Source organism: Schistocerca piceifrons, chromosome 1, assembly GCF_021461385.2.
Source record: "Schistocerca piceifrons isolate TAMUIC-IGC-003096 chromosome 1, iqSchPice1.1, whole genome shotgun sequence".
Lineage (NCBI taxonomy): Eukaryota > Metazoa > Arthropoda > Insecta > Orthoptera > Acrididae > Schistocerca > Schistocerca piceifrons.
This window is the reverse complement of record NC_060138.1, coordinates 1,064,683,469-1,064,704,244: the sequence shown is the minus strand read 5'-3', so window position 1 is coordinate 1,064,704,244 and position 20,776 is coordinate 1,064,683,469. Positions and strand designations below refer to the sequence as shown.

At 37.7% G+C, this 20,776-nt stretch overlaps 1 protein-coding gene across 1 annotated transcript in view; it reads right to left on the bottom strand.

Moving 5' to 3' along the window:
• Positions 1–20,776, bottom strand: part of LOC124805312 (UDP-glycosyltransferase UGT5-like) — a 71,382-nt gene that overhangs the window by 33,174 nt on the left and 17,432 nt on the right. The window contains exons 2-3 of the mRNA XM_047265831.1: positions 11,370–11,607; positions 10,683–11,278 (exon numbers count right to left, since the gene is read on the bottom strand). Coding sequence (XP_047121787.1) covers positions 10,683–11,278; positions 11,370–11,607 — 834 coding nt within the window. The remainder of the gene's footprint in view (positions 1–10,682; positions 11,279–11,369; positions 11,608–20,776) is intronic.

Below are 20,776 nucleotides of genomic sequence, written 5' to 3'. Positions count from 1 at the left end.
GTTATTCAAAATACTTAATTTCTTATTCCAGACAAAATTCATAAAACTTTATTAATCACTGAATAAATTCATGATTAATGAAGACAATACTATTTTTAGGTCACCTGGCGAAATTTTCAATGAGCTAAAAGTTGCTTGTTTCTAGATTGATCCACCTCATTTGAAAGCCCCCATTCTCCTCTTTTCAAAAAACATTTTACTTTTGCTTTTACTTTTTCCAAAATAATTTTCCTGGCTGTCGTGTACCAGTTTTAAAATGTAACTGTTCTCAAAATTCAGTGCCATACTTTAATAGTATTGACTTTTCTTGTTAGTTTTTTAATTATTCTGATTAGAACATTTCATTTACTTGAGTATATCTACTGAATTTTGGGAATCCCCCTTCACAACAAACTGCTTTCCTATGAAACATTACCAATAATTTTGTCATTTTCTAATTGTACTGCTATTAGTTAAACAAACTTATGTGACTGTATACTGTGTCTATATTCCTTTTAATTTTCCTTAGTTTATGGAAGAACTTGATGTAAATTAAGTATAGGTGAGTGGCAAGAACCAAGGATATGTTGTAACAGCAGTTCCATCTGCAGAGTTATGAAAAACTGGCATCTGGGGGAAGAATCTAAATGGCATGCATGGTGAAACGGTCACTGAGATCACAACTGTAAGGTTGTAGAGCATGCTCTGCAACAGGATATTGTGTATTGGTAGTATAGATCCTCTGCCCATGTCCATTCGTCCTAACTGATAACTTCGTGATAGTCATGCCAATGTAAAAGACTGAACAATGTTCACATACATTTGGTACATGAAGTGTCATTTCACAAGTGGTTCTCCCTTTGATAGCACTCCTATATGTTTTACCAGTTACAGGGCTGGTATAGGTGGCAGTAGGAGGCTACTTAGGTTAAGTCTTACTGTGGAGACAGTCACGGGGGTAGGAGCCATGGAGAAGGAAATGGGTACAGAAAGAGCATAGGATCTGAAAAGAATATTGTGGCGATTGGGAGGGTGACAAAAGGCTATTCTAGTTGTGGTGGGCAAAATATTGGGCAGAATGGACCTTACTTCATAGCATGATTTTAGGAAGTCACGCTTTGTCGAAAATGCTGATTAATACTTTCAAGATCTGGATAAAGCTGGGTGACAGGAGGTGTACTCCTACGTTGTTGTTTGGAGGGATCAACAGCACCAGGATTGGATGTGCTAGCCCAGAAATCTGGTTTTAAACTAGGCTGATGGAGTAATTATGTCCAGTGAAGGCTGAGGTGAGAATGACTGTGTACTGTTGTAAAGAGCCTGCATCTGAACAACTATGTCTGCCTCAAATGCCAAGGCTGTATGGGAAGGAACATTTAACATGACTCGATCAGTGCTCCTCTTGCACTGAACTTGATTGGTAAAAATCAAACAATGGAAAATCTGGGATGGAATGTAGCAATATACACTGGTGTTGCTGCTCGCAGTCTGGCTTCAGTTGCCAGAAGCTGCAGTCACCTGTGTGTGAGCTGCGTTTGCGTGAGTGTGTGTATGTGTGTGTGTGTGTGTGTGTGACAGAGAGAGAGAGAGAGAGAGAGAGAGAGAGAGAGAGAGAGAGAGAGAGAGAGACTGTAATCTCTTTTTGATGAAGGCCTAACTGGCTGAAAGCTTATTTGTGACAGTCTTTTTGTAGTGCCTATCTGTGACTCAGCATCTCTCCTATGTGGTGAGCTGCAACTTTCCTTTTCATAATATTGTTGAACTTCATTGGTAGTTAAAATTTTGTGGTGGAGAGATTTATCTTTAATGGCAAATTTCATTAAGGAATAAATATATTGGGAAGCTGTAGTTAATATCCCTAGTTCCTTAAGAAGGTCTCTGCAGGATGTCCTTGAGTCCACGCTGTGACAGTTCGCCTTCTTCGTTTCTTCATTTGTTATCCTCAGTGTCGATGTACTGGCTGAAAAAATAGGGGTAGAAGTGCAGTACTGTTTACTGTAAATGATGTAGACAACAGGTACATATTTGCATTTCACAGTTGTTTACTTTAACTTTTCACAACCCTCGATATACACATTCAATATGGCCAGTGCACTGTTGTTGAACTTTCGATACACCTCATTAATAGGTGAACACCCACATACTGCTACAATAGTTTACTGTTGAATATCTATGAGCAGTAAAAACATAACCATATAATTCACAGTTCTTTCGGAATAATCTGGTACATAAGGAACAGGCACTGTCATTGTTTTAACATGCCATATGATCATTTCATTTCAACATGCGGCCTTATTTAACAGTTACATTGGTACATTGTTGTTGTTCTAACCAACACAGGTTTCTCATCTAAAACTTGGCCATGGAGTGACTGTTGGGACCACAAATTAGGCCCTTATATATCCTCACAATAATAGCTACTGAAACTTCATATTTTTTGATGTTTAATTTACAGAAATTACAATTAAAACTTAATTCATTAAATTAGCTGAATACATTGAAAAATTCCATCTTTTAACAATTTCTTCTGCTACAAGAGTTGGGCCAAATTATTTGTTTAAATCATAAAATAACATATATAGTAATGCAAACAATACTTTTGACAAAACTGTAAATTTCTTGGGGATTAATTAAGAACTGGCTTTGCTAACATGTTTCCGACTAGAGCGAAATAGATACTTTAAGAATACTAGCATTTCGTCTTCCAAATGTTTACAAATATTACAGAATTTAAAATTCTTTATATGTCAACAACAGAATTTAAGTTACAAAACAATTACTGATTTCCCCTATAACAAAAGATACTAACTAGGAATAGTCAAAATAAATGAGAAAATCAACATACATAAAACTAAGCATAAAATTAGATCTGGTATTATATTCTTTAAAACTGAGGGCCAACCTTTCTTTCTCTTTTTTGAAAATGCAGATTATATTCATGTATGTTAATGGTAATTAGTTAAAAGATAAAAAATGAATTCTAAGGAGGCATATGGCAAAACAAGAGAGGAAGTAGAAGTATCACAGCTTGCTTCATCACAATGCCACAAATAATTGTTATTTTAAGTTTATGTACCAGGAAAACTTTAGCTTGGCTTGATGGGTTACCCTAAAGGATAATCCCATATTGTAGTGCTTCGAGAATTTCGGGGTAAATACTAGAAACACTTGGCTCTCCTCAATCTTGAACACCCGATATTTTAATGACAGGGGTGAGAGACCTTTTTACTGCACCACACATGTCTGTGTGTGCAGGAAGGACAGCTGTCATGAGGAGCCAGGAACTGTGTCAGACGAGCGGCCCTGGCAAGTGGTTACAAGCAGCACCCTAGAAGTTATATCAAAACGTCAAAGAGTATCTGGATAATGTTCCATGGTGTGTGGTGTCATGAGGATTGTTACAGAGAAAAATGAAAAATGTTTAAGACTGATATTCTCTGTTGTTTGACTTACTAGGAGTAAGAACTGTTTTGACAAGAGTTATTAAAACCAAAAGAGACTGTAGTGATATATGTTAAGTACTAAAGTTTTCCAGATGGGGTTGATTTGTGATACTTGAAAGTGTATGTGAAACTTGTGTAGCTGTTTTATTGTGAGGAAGAAAATATAACAGAGTTGATATGAAAGTATTCAGAGAGTAAGAAATCATTTCAAAAGTAGAGTAGTAGTTCAGTATCATTTCCCTAACCAGCACAAAATCTTCGGAGAAGAAGCATTGTGAAGATTGATGCAGCCATCTGCCCTGAGAAGATTGGCTGCACACAATACGTAAATCACCCGTGAGAGACATGTGAGTCTTGCAACCAATACCACACAGTCTCTGGTCGTCAGGAAAGCGTTAGAATTTAACATTATGAAATGAAAGTAAGCAGAGTATGTTGGCTTTTTAATTTTTATATCCCCTATGTCTGACAAAGTTCACACTGCTAATAGAGATTGTTTTAGGTGCTTCAGCAGTTCTGTGTTGTGCTCCTCCCAGTTTGGATTTATTATCAAGCTATAATCCCAAGAATTTAACACGGTCTACTTCTTCTACCTATTTGTTGCCATATTTTAGGCATATATTGGTGGGAAACCTCTTACAAGTTCTGAAATGTATGTCGTGTGATTTTTCAAACTTTACTGACAAAGAATTGCCTAGGAACCATTTATTAATGCCCATGATAGTTTCACTCACTGATCTTTCTGAGACTATATTTGGTTTGCTAATTATTGCAGTATTCGTATCACCTGCAAACAAAACAAATTTGGCATCTGGCAATGTTCTGATGGAAGGTCATGAATATATACAAGAAAAAGCAAGGGCTGTAAGACAGAACCTTGTGGGATGACACATGTAATTAGTCCCCAGTTGGATGTTATCTGATTTGTGCCTCTTTCCTTATGACACCCTTTGTTTTCTGTCAGAGATACAAGAATTTAACCATTTTGCAGCATTTCCTGTTAACCATAATATTGTAATTTTCTTCAAAGGATACTGTGATTTACACTGTCAAATGCCTTCAGATCACAAAATGTACCAGTAGCCCATAATTTATTGTCTGATGAATTAAGTACATCCTTGCTCTATATGTAGATACTGTTCTCAATATCACAACCCTTCAGAAGTCCAAACTGAGACTTGGACACTATATTATTTGTTGTCAGATTGTAAACAAGGTGACTGTATATTACCATTTCTAAAATTTTTAAGGAAGCTGGCAAAAGTGAAACTGTATGGAAAGTGTGTGGTATTTCTTTATATCCTTTCTTGCAAAAAGGCTTAACTTCAGCATATTTAAACCATTCAAGAAAAGATCCACCAATAAATGACTGGTTACAAAGACAGCTTAATATGTTAATAAACTCAGCACACTCATTAATTAACTTCATTGATATTTTATCATAAAGACTAGATTTTTTTCAATTTTAAAGATTTTATGGTGGACATTACTTCTGCCTGGGTAGCGATGTCATATTCAAGGTAGTGAAGTTACATGTACTCTCTGATCTGCGGTACTCCAAGGCAACATCTATTGCACGTGACAAACCCATCTTTCCAGTAACAGTTATGAAATGTTTGTTAAAAAAGTTTTGCAACACTCTGCTACCAATGTATCACTTACTCTTAATGGTATTTTCCCCTCTTCATGTCTGGTTCTACCAGTCTCCTCCTTCACTGTATCCCAAATTATCTGTATTTTGTTACCTGATGTGATTATCTTTTTCAGGTGAATCAGGAGAAAAGGTACATGTTTTGTCGGGAGATAGCATTACTGATTCTTAACAAAAAACTTGATGTGGACATATGCCCTATTCTGAATGGTATCTGAGATAGAATACTTTTAATGTACATTTCTATTCATTTTCTGCATTATTCATTGTCATTGTTTATAACATACCACAGTAATATAGAGGAAGTTGAGATGAACATTTTGATACAGGACGCTTTTAGTCTATCAAGTCGGAAAACTACCACAGATTGGCCTACAAAAAGTACCTAACCTACAGTGCATGCACATCATACAAGATTTTCAATATTCCCACAATCTGTCTGTGTAAACTGTTAGCCCTAGACAAAAAATAAATAGAGCCTTTTTGTAGCAAATTTAATTTAGTTTAATTGTGTACTGAGACACATTTTCGTTGGAATGTGTGGTTTTTTGAGTTATTACAGAAAAATGTACAAAAGTTATATTAAATGTGTTCTATCTCAGAAACCATTCACAATAGGGCACATGTGCATATGAAGTTTTTTGTTCAGAATCACTAATACTATCACATCTCAAAGCGTGTATCTTTCCTCATGACTCACCCGGTATTTTCTTTGATGTCTATAATACTACCTTTAATATTTTGTAATATGTCTTGTAATGTGCTATAGCATTAACATCACAGTTGTTTGTTACTGACAGATACAGTTTCCTTTTTCCAGAATGAAATTTTCACTCTGCAGCGGAGTGTGTGCTGATATTAAACTTTCTGGCGAATTAAAACTGTGTGCTGGACTGAGAGTCGAACTTGGGACCTTTGCCTTTCACGAGTACTCTAGACTCTAGAGCACTTGCCTGTGAAAGGCAAAGGTCCCGAGTTCAAGTCTCAGTCTCGTACACAGTTTTAATTGGCCAGAAAGTTTCAGTTTCCTTTTTGTTTTAATGATATCTTTATTCCTTGAGTAATACATGTTTTCTTTGTAGTCTCTGGTTTAATTTGAGTAAGTTTTGGGGGAAAACAAAGATAAAATAAGTACTTTGTTAATAAAAGTGTTGTATTTTTCATTCATGCCATTAGGCTGTTTACATTGCTCCAGTACATATCTTTAAGGAGTGTCATAAAATAATCAATTTTTGGGTTACTGACCAGCCTCTTGAATTCAGATTTAATAGATTTTATATCCTGCTCAGTATTAACATTTAACAAAAGTAACTGTGTGTCACAGTCTGAGATGCCATTGACTATTGGTTTTGTGATATTATTTTGTTGATTAGATCTTCATATAAAGATACTATCAATGGCTGTTTATGAGCAATTAGCTACCCTAGTTCGGAAGTTTACTGTAGGAATTAAGTCAAATGATAGTGTTGTTGACTCTAATAAATTCTTGTTTGGAATTTTTTAAAGAAATTCTATGTTAAAGTCACCAGCAACCACTATTTATTTGTTTTTTTTTGTTGGTAAATAGGCCTGTTGACCTCCAAGGTGATTTATGAACAGATTAAATTTAATGGCAGGTGCTTGATATAAACTTGCTATTATGAAGAATTTATTATGAAATTCTACTTTTGTTGCACATGCTTCCATATGCTGGCCTAGACACAATTTCTGAATGTCTATGTTCTTAATAAGACAATTCCTGATGAATGTGACAGTTCTTCCTTTCTTTTTTATGCTCTACAAACATGAAATGCTAACCTAAATCCTGTAATACTCAACACATCCATACCAGTGGTCAAACGACGTTCAGAGAGGCAGATTATGTCAACTGGGTTTAATGACTAATTCATCCATGCAGATAATTAGTTCATTAATTTTAATTTTTAGCCCTCAAATACTTTTATGAAACAGAGGTAGCTGACAGTCCCCATTGACTGAGTTAAAACTGGGTGGAAATAAGATTTCTGCTGATGTTGAAAATTTTTAACCAACAGCTGTTTGTGCTGATGCAATATGCCAGAATTATGTCATTTGGTTTCTTTCTCAAAGTGAAGGTTTGTTTCAGTCTTAACCGTTCTTAAAACCTGGTTTCTTTCTGTCCTAAAAAAAGATTCTCAACCCTGTAGCCACTGGTATTTTATCACTCATGATAGTAATTCCCCCCCACCTTAAATTTTCTGCTATTAGCAAAGCCAGTTTACCCTCCACTTTCCTGTTGAGGTGAAGGTCATGCCTAGTATAATCCCACCTATTGAGAGAACCAACAGGAACCACGCCAATATGTGACCCTGCACTTGACATAAGCAGCCATTCCTACACCTGATTAACTCTCGTGACTGAAGATCAAATGAGGTTGCTCATAGCATCTGAGAGCAGATACAAACTCAACATTGGTATGTCTTGATGCTGACACAAACTTATGAGAGTCCTGATTGTACAACAAGAAGAGTTCAGGATTAATCAAACAACTGAAATTCCAGACCGGAATGTCAGTAATACAAGCAAAAAATAGACTGTTACTCACTGTATAGATGACAAGCTGAGTTGCAGACAGGCATGACAAAAAGACATTTACACATTAGCTTTCTGCCAAAGCCTTCTTCGGAAAAGAAAACATGCACACATTCATTCACACAAGCAAGCAAACCACACGTACACAACTGCCATTTCCAGCAGCTCAGACTGGAAATCAACTGTCACATAGAATGGAAGCAGATGGGGGTGGTAGGGTATGGGTGGGGGGAGAGAAGAGCTCTGTCTGGAGGAGGAGTGTACAGTGACTAGACTGCCAGCAGGTGCAGTGTCAGGAGGCTGTGGGGCAGGGAAGTGGGGAAGGGGGGAGGGCAGGGGAATGAAAAAGGAGAGGAGTTGGAAAGGGGAAAGACAGGCGGGTGCATTGGCAGAGGGCAGCACAAAAAGAAGATGCCCAAGGCCTAGAACAGGTAGGAAGTCACAGGACAGAGGGGCTGAAAACTGTTGGGTGGAGGGAGTGGGGATGACAGGTTAACATAGGTTGAGGTTGGAACGGAGACTGTGTTCTAAGGATAACTTCCATTTGCACTGAGTATTGTGCCCCTGCGAGGCTAAACAGCTGCCACACAAACTTGATTAATGTCCAGTTGAACCATACTATGTGGTTAATAGTATTACTAATGTTATATGCCCATAATTTTAGAGTGCATGTGAGCCATACAAATAAAGAAATAAATAAATCCCCAGCGTGGTCTAGTTTGCTCTTGGCCACAGTTTGGTGGTGGTCATTTTCCTGGTGGACAGTTGGTTGGTAGTCACCAACATAAAAAAGTTATGTAGTGGTTGCAACAGAGCTGGAATATGACACGGCTGCTTTCATACATGGTCCAGCCTCTGACAGGAGAGAAATAGGAAGTGCTGGTTGAGTGGACTGGGCAATCTTGCATCTAGGTCTTCCACATGGTTTTGTCTCTGTGGCAAGAGGTTCTATGTTACAGTTGCATTCCAGTCCAAGCTGCCAGAGATTTCCAAAGATGGTTTTGGCCAAAAACTAATGTGCTAGTATTTTTTCATTGTGCCTGTCTCCAAATTGACATGTTGTCTTTTTGGTGTGTAGCAATCTATCTTTTGCTTACATTGTTAGAGTCGAGGATTATATATGCACCAGGCTTGAAATAATCTTGTCATGAAACTATTGTACAACACAAATATTTCAGAACCTATTCTTATTACTTACTTAAGTACTTTTATTTAATTACTTTTTGTCTGCCAGCAGACTGAAGTAATTAAGTACAGTGATATACACAGCCACAATGCCAGGTCCAAGAGTAACTACCTCAGACAAAGAAAAAAATTCAAAATGATTAAATTAATGGACTGGCATGGTATGACAAACTGCTACAGTCACTGGAAACATGTAATCACAGACAGTTGAAATGAAAGATAAAAATATTTTAACTGTTAGAAATCTGCATTCATGCAATTAATTTTGAAGTAGGCCTATTAAACAGTAAGGACTCACTCATGTACAAAGTAATTATAAAGTCCATGAAACATATTACAAAACTGGTCCAGGTAAATGGCTACTAAACAGAATGTAACAAATGATATAGAATATGAAAGACAAACTTCCGAATTTTTTTTAGCATGGTGCCAACAAATTAGTTTCGAACACTGCCGACTCGGGTGCCACCAAATGTAGTTGCTGAAAATAATGGCGAACCAGGGAGAGAATGCATTTTATATGCTAGCTAGTAGCGAATGTACAAAGAGCTTTCCATGGCAAGTTTCAAAAAACACCACCAGTTTACAATAGTGCTGTGAAGTAATATAAGAAATTTGAGGAGTATGGTTGTTTCTGGGATGCAAAATGCTCAAGCTGACCGGGCATGTCAGAACAAACAGTGGACTGTGTGAGGGAAGTGATGTTGGGAGGTTTTAAAAAGTCTACCTCTCAAGCTATTGCTGAATTGAACATCCCTCAGCCAACAACGTGGAAAAACTTTTGTGAGTCATTAAGAGTGAAACCATAAAAATTGCAGCTCCTGCAAGCCATGACAAGGTTGCCTGTTAAACCATGTGCAGTTCTGCACTGACATGCAGAACCATCTTACAAATAATGACTTCACAAACAAATTAAATTTCTGTTATGAAATGACTTATCTTTCTGGAAAGGTCACCCCACACAACACATGCACACGGAGGGGGAGGGGGGGGCAGAGAATTGACATAAGACGTTGAAGATGTCTGGGATTCTGAGAAACTTAATGTGTTCTGCATAATGTCCAATAAAGCAGTCTATGGATCCCTCTTGCTTGTAAGAGAGCTTTCAATGGTATTCTATTTTGTCATGCTATCATGCTATAATTGTGTCTCATCTTGAAGCTGATAACAGGGATTTCATTTGTCAACAAAATAGCACCCCTTCTCATTTCCACAGTTGTGTACGAGATTACCTGTATGTTATGTTACTACATTGTTGGAGAAGCCACATTGCAGCAGGTGACCTGGTGCAACTCATGTGGCCATCACCATTGTCAGACTTGGTACCTTGTGTTTTCCTCTTGTGGGGACATGTCACCACAGAACTTCAAAGACAATACCACATTGCAGCAGCTGTTCTTACCATGATTCCTGATATTCTGGGTTGGATAGGGACATAGTTAGACTACCAATTAGATGTGTTCCACTTGATAAAGGGCGGACACACAAATATTTATACACATTGTGCCTACAACATAAAATAAAATAAAAAATTTTAAAAAATCTGAGTTTGTCTTTCACATACAATATCATTTATTATGTTGTTCATGGCTATTTATTTGTATCTATTTTCTGAAATATTTTATCAACTTTATGATTACATGCGATCTAGATTCTTTATTTTCAAGCATTTTTATAATTAAATAAGACAGTTTAATAAAATTTGGGATTTACGGCGTGTGTTAAGCTAATGATCCCTATAATACTAATGCATGTAAAGACTATACAACTACTACCTGTAACACTAAGGTCCATATGTACAATGTTCGCAAAAGTCATGATGACTCCATCCAAAGACATAAATAAATAAATAGGTAACATGATCATAAACTCACCTTTGGAAGGGCTTTTGCTGACTTTATTTGCATTCCTCCAACCTGAATTGTGTTTGGTGTCAGTGGTCTTGGAACTCCCATACTTTCATGAGTGTTTACAAAAAGCAAAGAAGCACTTCTGTGTAATTCCTCAACAGAAGGTAAAGAGTGTATGTTTCTAAAGTTAGAATTCATGATATCTTGCTGAGTTGGCAAATAAGAAAATGAACGCACCAGTTCACCTAACAAGCTATACACACTGTTGATTACTCGCTGCCTGAAATTCATGTTTACGCCAAAATCTAGCATAACATCTGGAACATAGGCATATGCACCAGGATTGCCAACAGGGTTGCCAATTAAAAATGTTAGGGCATTTGGTGTCTGATATATGATACTAGCATTATACTTGTAAGCAAATCCAAGGAAACATTCTGTGAAAAATCCATTCATTATAAGAAGATCAAATTTTTGATCATGTGAGATAATTAACTCCTGCACTTCTGGTACACTAAGAGCATTCTTGCATAGCACATTTCCTAGGTCCTTCAAGTAGAAAATCAAAGGAAATGGACTTCTTCCACCCATTTCAAATAGTGTCATATTTCCATGAGATTCTGTAAATAATAAAATTATATTAGTAATAGGTTATTACAATACAAGACAGAAAATAACTTTGCTTCTCATGGTAAAGAAAAATTTACTTACTTATCATGCCACCAGCAAGATTTAAGGAAATAACCCTTAAATTGTTGGCATGAGACGACTCTGGGAAAGGGCTAATAATTGTTAAATTATGTCCTTTCTCTGCTAACTCATCCAGCAATGGTTTTACAAAACCCACATGACTCTTACTTGGAAGTACACTAATTGATAGTATGTTTGCTCCCTGACATTGGTTTATGATTTCAATCAGTAAAAAAATGTGTAGCCAAAGGTTTTGCATCTGAAATATGAAGACACGAATATCACTAACTGACAATGCCAGATAAGAAAAGAAAATTTCAGAAAATTAGGTATTACAATGAACTACCGCTGAACGTTTGTGACAAGGTAAATTACATGCAGGACTGGGACTTGAATCTGGATCCCTGTCTTTTTTTTTTGGGGCAGTACACTTTCCAGCAAACCTCATCTCTGCCAGATATTAAAAGCAAAAATACGTTCTGTTAAATTGAATGCATACAAAAGATCTTAGAATGAAACCTATGTCAATTCTCATCCCAGTTGCGACATGGAGGGTGGGGAAAAGTGTATGCAGAAATAAATGTAAATAAAATGTTTAATAAGTTCATGACAATATTGTGGAAGTATTTCCCAAAACACTGCATTTGACTGGAGCAAAAAAAAATTTAAAAAGTAGTTATTGCCAGAGGAATCAAAAAATGCCAAAATTGATCCAGCTTTTTCAGGATTTTACAAAAATTACAGGAGAACTTATAGGAAGGTATTGCTACCTGCAAAAGAACTTACAGACAGTAAAACATTACTGAAGGCAAATAACAAAAGCAAAGCAATCTGCAACATAATGAAACAGGAGACAGCAGATGTTGGACAAAAACATCTGGAAACACAGATTAAAAGCAAAGATGTTCAAATCATCAACCCAAAGGAACTAGCAAACTTTCTGAGTGAATACTTCTGTGGCATTGCTAAGAAACTGCAAGAGAAACTTCCAGACACACATGTTCTGCACCACAGGACCAGACACCACATTCACTGGTGCTCTTTCCAACAACAGAGAAACAGGCAGCACAAATAATATACCAATTAATCAATAAAAAAAAATCCAGAGGATTAGATGAGATCCCAGCCAGTGTCCTTAAGAAATATATAAACAACATGAAAACCCCATTAACAATAACAATTAATGAATCTTTCAGATCTGGCTGCTTTCCTGAATAACTGAACAAGCAAAAGTAATACCAGTACTAAAAAATTGTAATGTAGAAAACCACAGGCCAATTTCTTCGTTATCTTGTGTATCCAGAACTATAGAAACCATAATGAAAAATAGACTAATGAAGTATCTAAGTAAAGACAACCTTCTCAGCAGTGGACAATTTGGTTTCAGCTCCGCAAGAGGAACACAGTTGGCTATAGCACAATTTTCTAAAGCCATACTCGAAGCAGTAGACAAGGGTGAGAATGCAATGGATCTATGAAAGGCATTTGACATAGGTGACCACAGAATTTTGTTACACAAATCAGAACTATAAGGAATTAGCGGTACGGCAAAGAATTAGTTTAAGTCATACTTGAAAAACTAGTGCAAAGAGTTGAAATCACATACATTTCAAAAATAGTTTCACATCCAAAACATATTAATACAGGCATACCCCCAGGGAAGTGTATTGGGCTCAGTCCTTTTCCTTATATATATAAAAGATTTCCAACAGACTGTCAGATAGGGAGAAAAATACTGTCTGCTGATGACAGCACTGTAGTGATTACAGACCAAAATGCAACACAACAGAATGAAGAAGCTCTCGGAGATGTCCACAACTGGTCATTAAAGATTAGAATAACTTTAAATGTAAAAAAGACCAACTGTATAAATGTCCAACTAAATAAAAAAACCTAGTGCTACTACACTTAAAGTAAATGATGTACTAGATTGTGTAACTGATACCAAATTCTTGGGAATGGATGTAGACAGTCAATTGAAATGGACATAGCATGTGAGAATTTTGGCAAGGAAGCTATCTTCAGCATGTCTATGCCCTGTGAATCCTTGCACAAGTGTGCAACATTTTGTGCCTCAAAGTAGCCCACTTTGGATATACGCATTCAATCCTCTGTTATGGGCCAATGTTTTAGGGAATATGTGCGGGGAACATACAGACTATTTCCAAGTTACAGAAAAGAGCTGTATGAACAGTAATGAATGGTAGTAACAGGGCACACTGTAAAGAATTATTCAAAAAATCTAGAAATTCTGAAAGTTCCATGTGAATACATCTTTCACAACATAATGTATATAAGAAAAAAATCTTAATCTGTACATCGCAAACAGCACAATACATGACCATGGAACCAAATCCAGACACTTTACATCCAAACAGAAGAAACAGCTCAAAAACCCAAAATAGTTTATTACACTGTAGAATAAAATTTTATAACAGACTGCCACAGGAAATAAAAGATGTAAATGTTCTCCACACCTTTAGCTGAAGGCTAAAAATTGTTCACTAAATAATAGCTATTACATTGTAAATGAATATTTAAAACAACTGTAGATAGTAACTTATTATTCATTAACATTGTACTATGTAACGATTTATGACATGATTAGAAAAGTAAGACTAAGTATGGGAGCTATAAATACTGTAAGAGGCATGTTTATTTTAATAAGAATCACTTTAAAAACATTTGACAACACCCATCAATGTATATTGTTCTATGGATGAATAAATAAATCAATCAATCATGAAACAGCTTGAAGTTTTGTTCTAAAATACTAAATTTTCTCCTTCCGTTCTGCTCCATCAGTGCTCTTCACACTGTATTCTTCAAAGTTCACCTTTTATAGGCAGCTTGTTCATCAATCTTCTCCCTCATGATCCAATGTTATCTCTTTAAATTCTGCTGCGTAACCACTTCTTTGACAAGAAATTTGGCCAGCTGAGAGTTGAACACAACCCAGTTTCCTCCAAGTTCCTATCCAAAGTGATAAACTTCTTTCTATTATAATGTAACTGAATAAATGAAAAAATCTACTCACCAAGCAGCAACAGGAAGACATTCATATAAAAAAGGTTTTATGTGTATAAGCTTTCGCAGATAGTGACTTCTCCTTCTGGAAGAAGGTTTGAAGGGGAAGGAAGAGGGGTGAAGAAAATGGACTGGAGAGGTTCAGGAAAAGGGTTAGAGTTCAGAAAAGTCACCTAGAACCCCAGGTCAGGGGTGACTTACCAGACGCGACTTGAAACCTGCGAGCTTAAAGATGGAAGACAGGCTAATACGTAAGACAGAGATTACTACTGAAACATCATGAACAAATTAATAAGAGTGGAAAACTAAATGCAGTGTATGTAATAGAGGTAGGAGAGGGACGGGAAAAAAAAGACAGATCAGAAAATAAAAGTTGTAGGAAACTAAACAGAGTCAAGAAAGGAGTATTTTGAATAAATGCTGAGACAGAAGGAATTAATTTAAAGGTGGATGGTGAGAACCATGGACATGTTGTAGCACTAGTTCCCACCTGCAGAGTGCATAGCAGTCATGTTGTAGAGCATGTTCTGCAACAGGATATTGTGTGTTGTTGGTATACACCTTCTGTCTATGCCCATTCATCCTAACTGACAACGTGGTATTGCAGAGCATGCTCTACAATATGACAAACATGACGTCAGTACCCGTTTCACCACACATGCCATCTGGATTCTTTTCCCGAACACCAGTTTCTCAGAACTTCACAGACCGGAATAAGTGTTACAACACGTCATTGGTCCATGACACCCAACTGGCCTTAATTTACATTCAATTTCTCTTGTCTCAGCATTTCTACAAAGTAATTACTGCTTTCTTCACTGCATTTTAGTTTTCTACATCTTTCATTTTCTGACCTGTCTATTTTCCATTGTTCCCCTCCCAGCTCTATTACATACAATGCACTGAGCTTTTCACTCTTATTAACTTGTGCGTGATGCTTCAGTGGTAATCTCTGTCTTGCATATTACCATGAAAAGAAATGTGCTCACACTTGAAAGCTGCTTGCATTAGCAGAGTACTGTCATCCATGAGACTGCGCTTTGAAAGAGCAAGATTTTGAACTTCCAATAGAGCCCACCACAGGTGAGTGCCTATTTAAACTCTGCTGCACTATGCTCACACTCAGATATCCTGTGATTACTGCTTCTTAACATTTGCCTTATCTTACTATGTCCAGTGTAAGTTATGGTGATTGGCATACACGCCACAGTCTCTGGTTGGTCCTCCGTTATGACTACAATGTATGACGGTGCTATTGAGGAGATTTTACAGTGGCTGGTTGATCAGCAAGGGGTTTTTCGAATGGTGTTGCAGCATCTCAGTCAACAGCAAGAAGCATTTGACACAGTGCAACCAATCAAACCCAGGTATTGCAAACACTTGTCCTCTTTTGGCCAGTTCATGTCCATCTCAATCTACATCAACTGCTGCATCGCCCCTTGCGCCTCCTGTTTTGCCTGTTGCTAACCTGGTCAGAGTTGTCCCCCACCATTTTTTGTGTGCTTTCCCATTCTTCAACAGGCTCATCACAAACAATGTGATGAGCCTGTTGAAGAATGGGAATCATACAAAGAATGGTTGCAGCAGCATTTTCACATATTTTGATTGACTGATTTTATCTTATGCTATGCTTTCTTTTTGTCTTGGTTATTGCCTTGCATATATCAAGTCCTTTGCCAACTGGCAACCCTGCAGGTTCCATCTTCACTCTCTTTTGATAATATGTGCACCTTCTTTCGCAATACTATTGTAAACAGACGCACATATTGCTGTTTGAGTTGACTTCTATTGGTACTGCAAGAAACTGGAACATTCCTTTATGACTCGGGCAGCTGAGCTTCATGGTTTAAGTTGCCATCATCACTTTGTCACTGATGTATATGAGTTACATGCTGAGCAAACAGTTCATGATGCAATCATTCGGTTGATTGGCAGTCATGGGGTTTGTGAGTGGGCCCTCCAATCTGAAAACCCCTCCCTCTCCAAGATTCTGACTATTGCACAATCATTTGCGGTTTTGAGGGTTGTGGGTTCTGAAATTGAATTGTGGTGTGAGGTTGCAGAAGTTCAACTGCTTCCACCTGCCATTTATCAGATGGTTCATAGGGGGACAATATGGTGGCAGCAGTCTGCGTGCAAGCAAAACATCTTGGCGGCCAGCCCACTTCACAAGGGCTGCCGTGGCTGCAGCAGCAGCAGCACAGCAAGCCCAGTAAGGAACTACAATGCAAGCTCTCCACACTCCCTCTTGTCCATCATGTTTTGTCACTCATGATAGGTTGGGTTGTCCTAAGCAGTGGGCCACTTGCTACCAGTGCAACAAAACGGGCCACATTGCTCCTGTTTGTAAAGCAAAATTTCAACAGCCTATTGCAGATGCTTACATGGATGTCATTGTGTATTGGCAGTCTTCATTGTGCCCAGTAAGCTTTTTATTGATGTCGAGGTTTATTAGAAGGTTTTGTACATGCAAATCAACACTGTTGCTGCTGTGTCATCATTTAACTCGCAGTCATACATGGACTTGGGTTCTGCTCCTTTAGCGCCAGTGTCACATACATTAGTCACCTACAATAAACAAAGTATTCTCATATTAGGTAGTTTCTTGGCCCCAGTCACATATAAATCTGTGGTTTGCCCACTGACTTTTCTGGTGGTGAACAATGCGTGCACCAAAAATTTGTTTGGTTTGGATGCCTTTAACCTTTTTGGGTTTACTATTTCTGATGAAGTTAATCTCGTCTCTGATCAAATGCCTTACACACAACTCATCTCTTTATACTTTGAATTCTCCACCTGTTTTCTGTGGGTTTGGGCTGCGCCAAAAATTTCAAAGTCCACATCACCATGAAACCTTTGGCCAAACCCCATCTCTTTCAGGCTTGCCTGGTGCCAAAGGTGCTCTGTGACCAAGTCAAGGCAGAGCTCGAGTGACTCATAGCCTTCCAGGTTGTCCAACCATCACATCCAGCAAATGGGCTACCTCCTTAGTCAGTGCCAGGACGCCATCAGGACAGTAATGCCTTTGAGGTGATTTCAAAGTTTCTGTCAATGCTCAGACTATCTTTGACACGCATCCCTTGCCGTGCACTGGCAAACATTTTGCTAAGCTCACAGGTGGTCAGTATTTTTCCAAGATTGACCATCTGGTGTGGCCAGTGCCCCGGCAATTTTTTGACAGTTCTTGAACAGTTTACAAAGTCTGTGCTTGGTTGTGACAATCATCTTGTTATATTGTGGTCTCCAGCTCCTCCACTGCTGAACATCTCACCAACTTACATACATTCTTTTCAGTGTTACACGCCGCTTGGTTAAAATGCCACTTTTTTCAACCTTCTATTGTCTATCTTGGGTTTGAGGTTTCAAGTGTTGATATCAAACCCCTTGAAGTCTTAGACACATTACTAGATGAGAATATGACTGGAGATATTTTCATGGAGCCTCCAGACGTCAATATGGAAGCAGATGAGGATTCACGAGATGGGAATGAGGTCAGTAAATATGTTACTTTCCATAAATTCACAATTTTGCAATTAATGTTTTACATATCACTTACCAGTGTTGCATATATCATTGATAATTTATCGTCTTGTCAGTTAATGACTAATGCAGCAGTCACACTTTCCAAAACTGAAAGACAAGACATCGATTATGACACGGCCACTTTGGCAGGACCTTCACCTTTGCCTGATCCAGCTCCACATTCTATTCTACCTTCAACCAATGGTGGTGCTATACCAACCCCTTCATTGTCAAACATAGCGAAATAGAGCAATGAAAGAGAAGTATATCCATCAAAGTGAATAAATGGTGCAGATTTTGACATTGAATCCTATACTTCATTTCCTGAAGTTGATTATTCTAAATACAAAAGTATGTCTACTTTGGAGATCTCTGAAAGTTTCATGGACAAGGAGATAATTAAGCATTTAGTTGATGAAACAAGGCACTATGCATTATTTATTAACTGTCCAGATCCAAATATAACAGCTGATGAGATTAAATGCTTCATTGGTATTTTGTTTGTTAGTAGGTACAATATTCTGCAATCTACATGATATCACAGGGATAGTAATAATGACATGAAGGACCAAGCTGTGTGTAACTCCATGAGGCAGGATAGATTTCTACAAATCTGTCAATTTTTGTGCTGTGCCGATAACACCAAAATTGACCATAATGATAAGGTTTGGAAAATCCGTCCAGTTATGGAATTGCTAAATAAGCAGTGTATAGATACTTTTGTACCTGAATAGCATCTGCCATACAACAAATGTATGGTTACACATTTTAGCTGCCATGGTCGCAAGCTATATATTTGAGGTAAACCCATACGATTTGGGTACAAAATATGCAGCCTCAGCACTAAGAATGGCTATTTAGTTAATTTTGAACTTTACCACGGAAAAGGTCCAAAAGCAAACACAGAGTATGGGAAAGTATATGGAAAGGCAGCAGGCCCCTTATTGGCATTACTTGATGAAATTCCAGAAGAGAAGAGGGAGTTACATTACACACTTTCCCATGGATAATCTGCTTTCCAGTTCTGCACTTCTCTCATTTTTAAAATTCTCTGGGTACTCAGCCATTGGAACTATAAGAGAAAATAGAATTCCAAAACCTACCACTTTAAAGTAAAGGCTATTTTTCCAAGAAAGATCGTGGGTACTATGAAGAGTAATTGAGAGAAATGATGAATTGCTGTGCGCCTGTGTCATGGTAGTCACAATGATCTCCTCCTCATGTGGCAGCCAACCTGTTGGTACAGTTAAGAGGTTTTCTCAGAAAACAAAGAGGAATGTGGTAATCCTGAGGCCTCAAGTAATTCCAAAGTATAACATGTACATGGGAGGAATAGGCCAAATCGATCAAAATCTGGGATGCTACAGAAATGGAATTCATAGTAAGAAATGGTACTGGTTCCTGCTTGATGCAGCTATGCAGAACAGTTGGATTCTGTATAATAAATCAGGCAGCCACAATTCAAGTGTGAAATAAAAGAATGTGCTGTTATGTAAATCCTAGGTCCTTCCCAAAGAAGCTGGAAGATCATCTGCACCAAAGGTTTTAACTGATAACCATGTATCTAATTTCATAAATCTGACCAGATTTGTAATTTTATTCAACACATAGAAGAGAAGAAAAATAAAAGGTATGTTGGAAATAACTGTAAGTCAATTGTACAAACAATGTGTTCAAAATGTAAAGTAGGATTATGCGTTGAGTGTTTCATCCTGTTTCATTCATGCTAGATGCAGGACATGCTGTTCATCTACTAATTCATTTACTGTATATGCACTGCACTCTAAAGGATTAATTATATATCTGAGTATGGTCATACACTACTTATATTGACCGCTTATGTAAATACAGAATATTAGCTCCTGTAAGCACTCAGTGTTGCCATATGACAGTGGCATTTATTTTGAAAATTAAAAATTTGATAATTATTTTTATACAGCATTTCATTTCCTTAATTAGCCTTGAGATGTAATAAATTGAAAAATATAAAACAATTTTAAAAATTTAATTACAGCACTACTGGGTTAACCCACTGTCCCCACACCCTCCACTTAACAGTTTCCCCTTCCCATGTCATATCACTCCTTACTATTTCACATCTCCATGTCACCTTCATGAGCCACTCCCCACTGGCTCTGGCATTATTGCATCACATGCCTAGAAAATGCATCCCCCACCCCATTCTTAGTAGAATACCAGCTGCCTCTCTTTGTGAGCCAGTAGCAACCCACCACCAACCCCTCTTCCTGCCTCTTGCCTCTCTCTCCCTCTACCCAGCCCACCCAACACAGCCCTACCCTACCCTAGTCCACATGTCTAACTGTGTTGTGCATCTAGCCAACATGGGCATAAGCCTGCTTGTGTGCGTGTGCACATGCATTCTAGTTCAAGAGAGGATTTATTCTGAAAGTTTTCTCTCTTTTTTCGTGTATGTCTGTTGAAGCCTCAACATTTCCTTTCATCAGTTAAGTGGCAAGCTGAGCAAATATAATTTTCTTCCTTGTGACCTGTCTTGTCATAGTCAAGTTCTTTATATATTTGCTTTAATTAGAACTTTCAAGTATTACAAATATCCAAATATTACATTATTTTCTTAAGCAGTAGCTTACAAAGCAACCAAACTGTAATGGGTGACGGTTTCCATCATGAGAGCGACCTTGAGTGGTGTATGTACCATGCCATACTGTGTTTGAAGCCAGTTGGTGGCGTGAGGAGCAGCTCACTACATGAAAAGATATCTTGCACACTGACAGAGATTGGGGATGACCCAGCAAACCGGCCCCAAGCAATCATAATTTTAATCACACTGACAGAAAAGAACCTCACCACCTTTAAAAAATTAATGTAAAGTAATGAAATTTCAGGAATACATTTGTCTA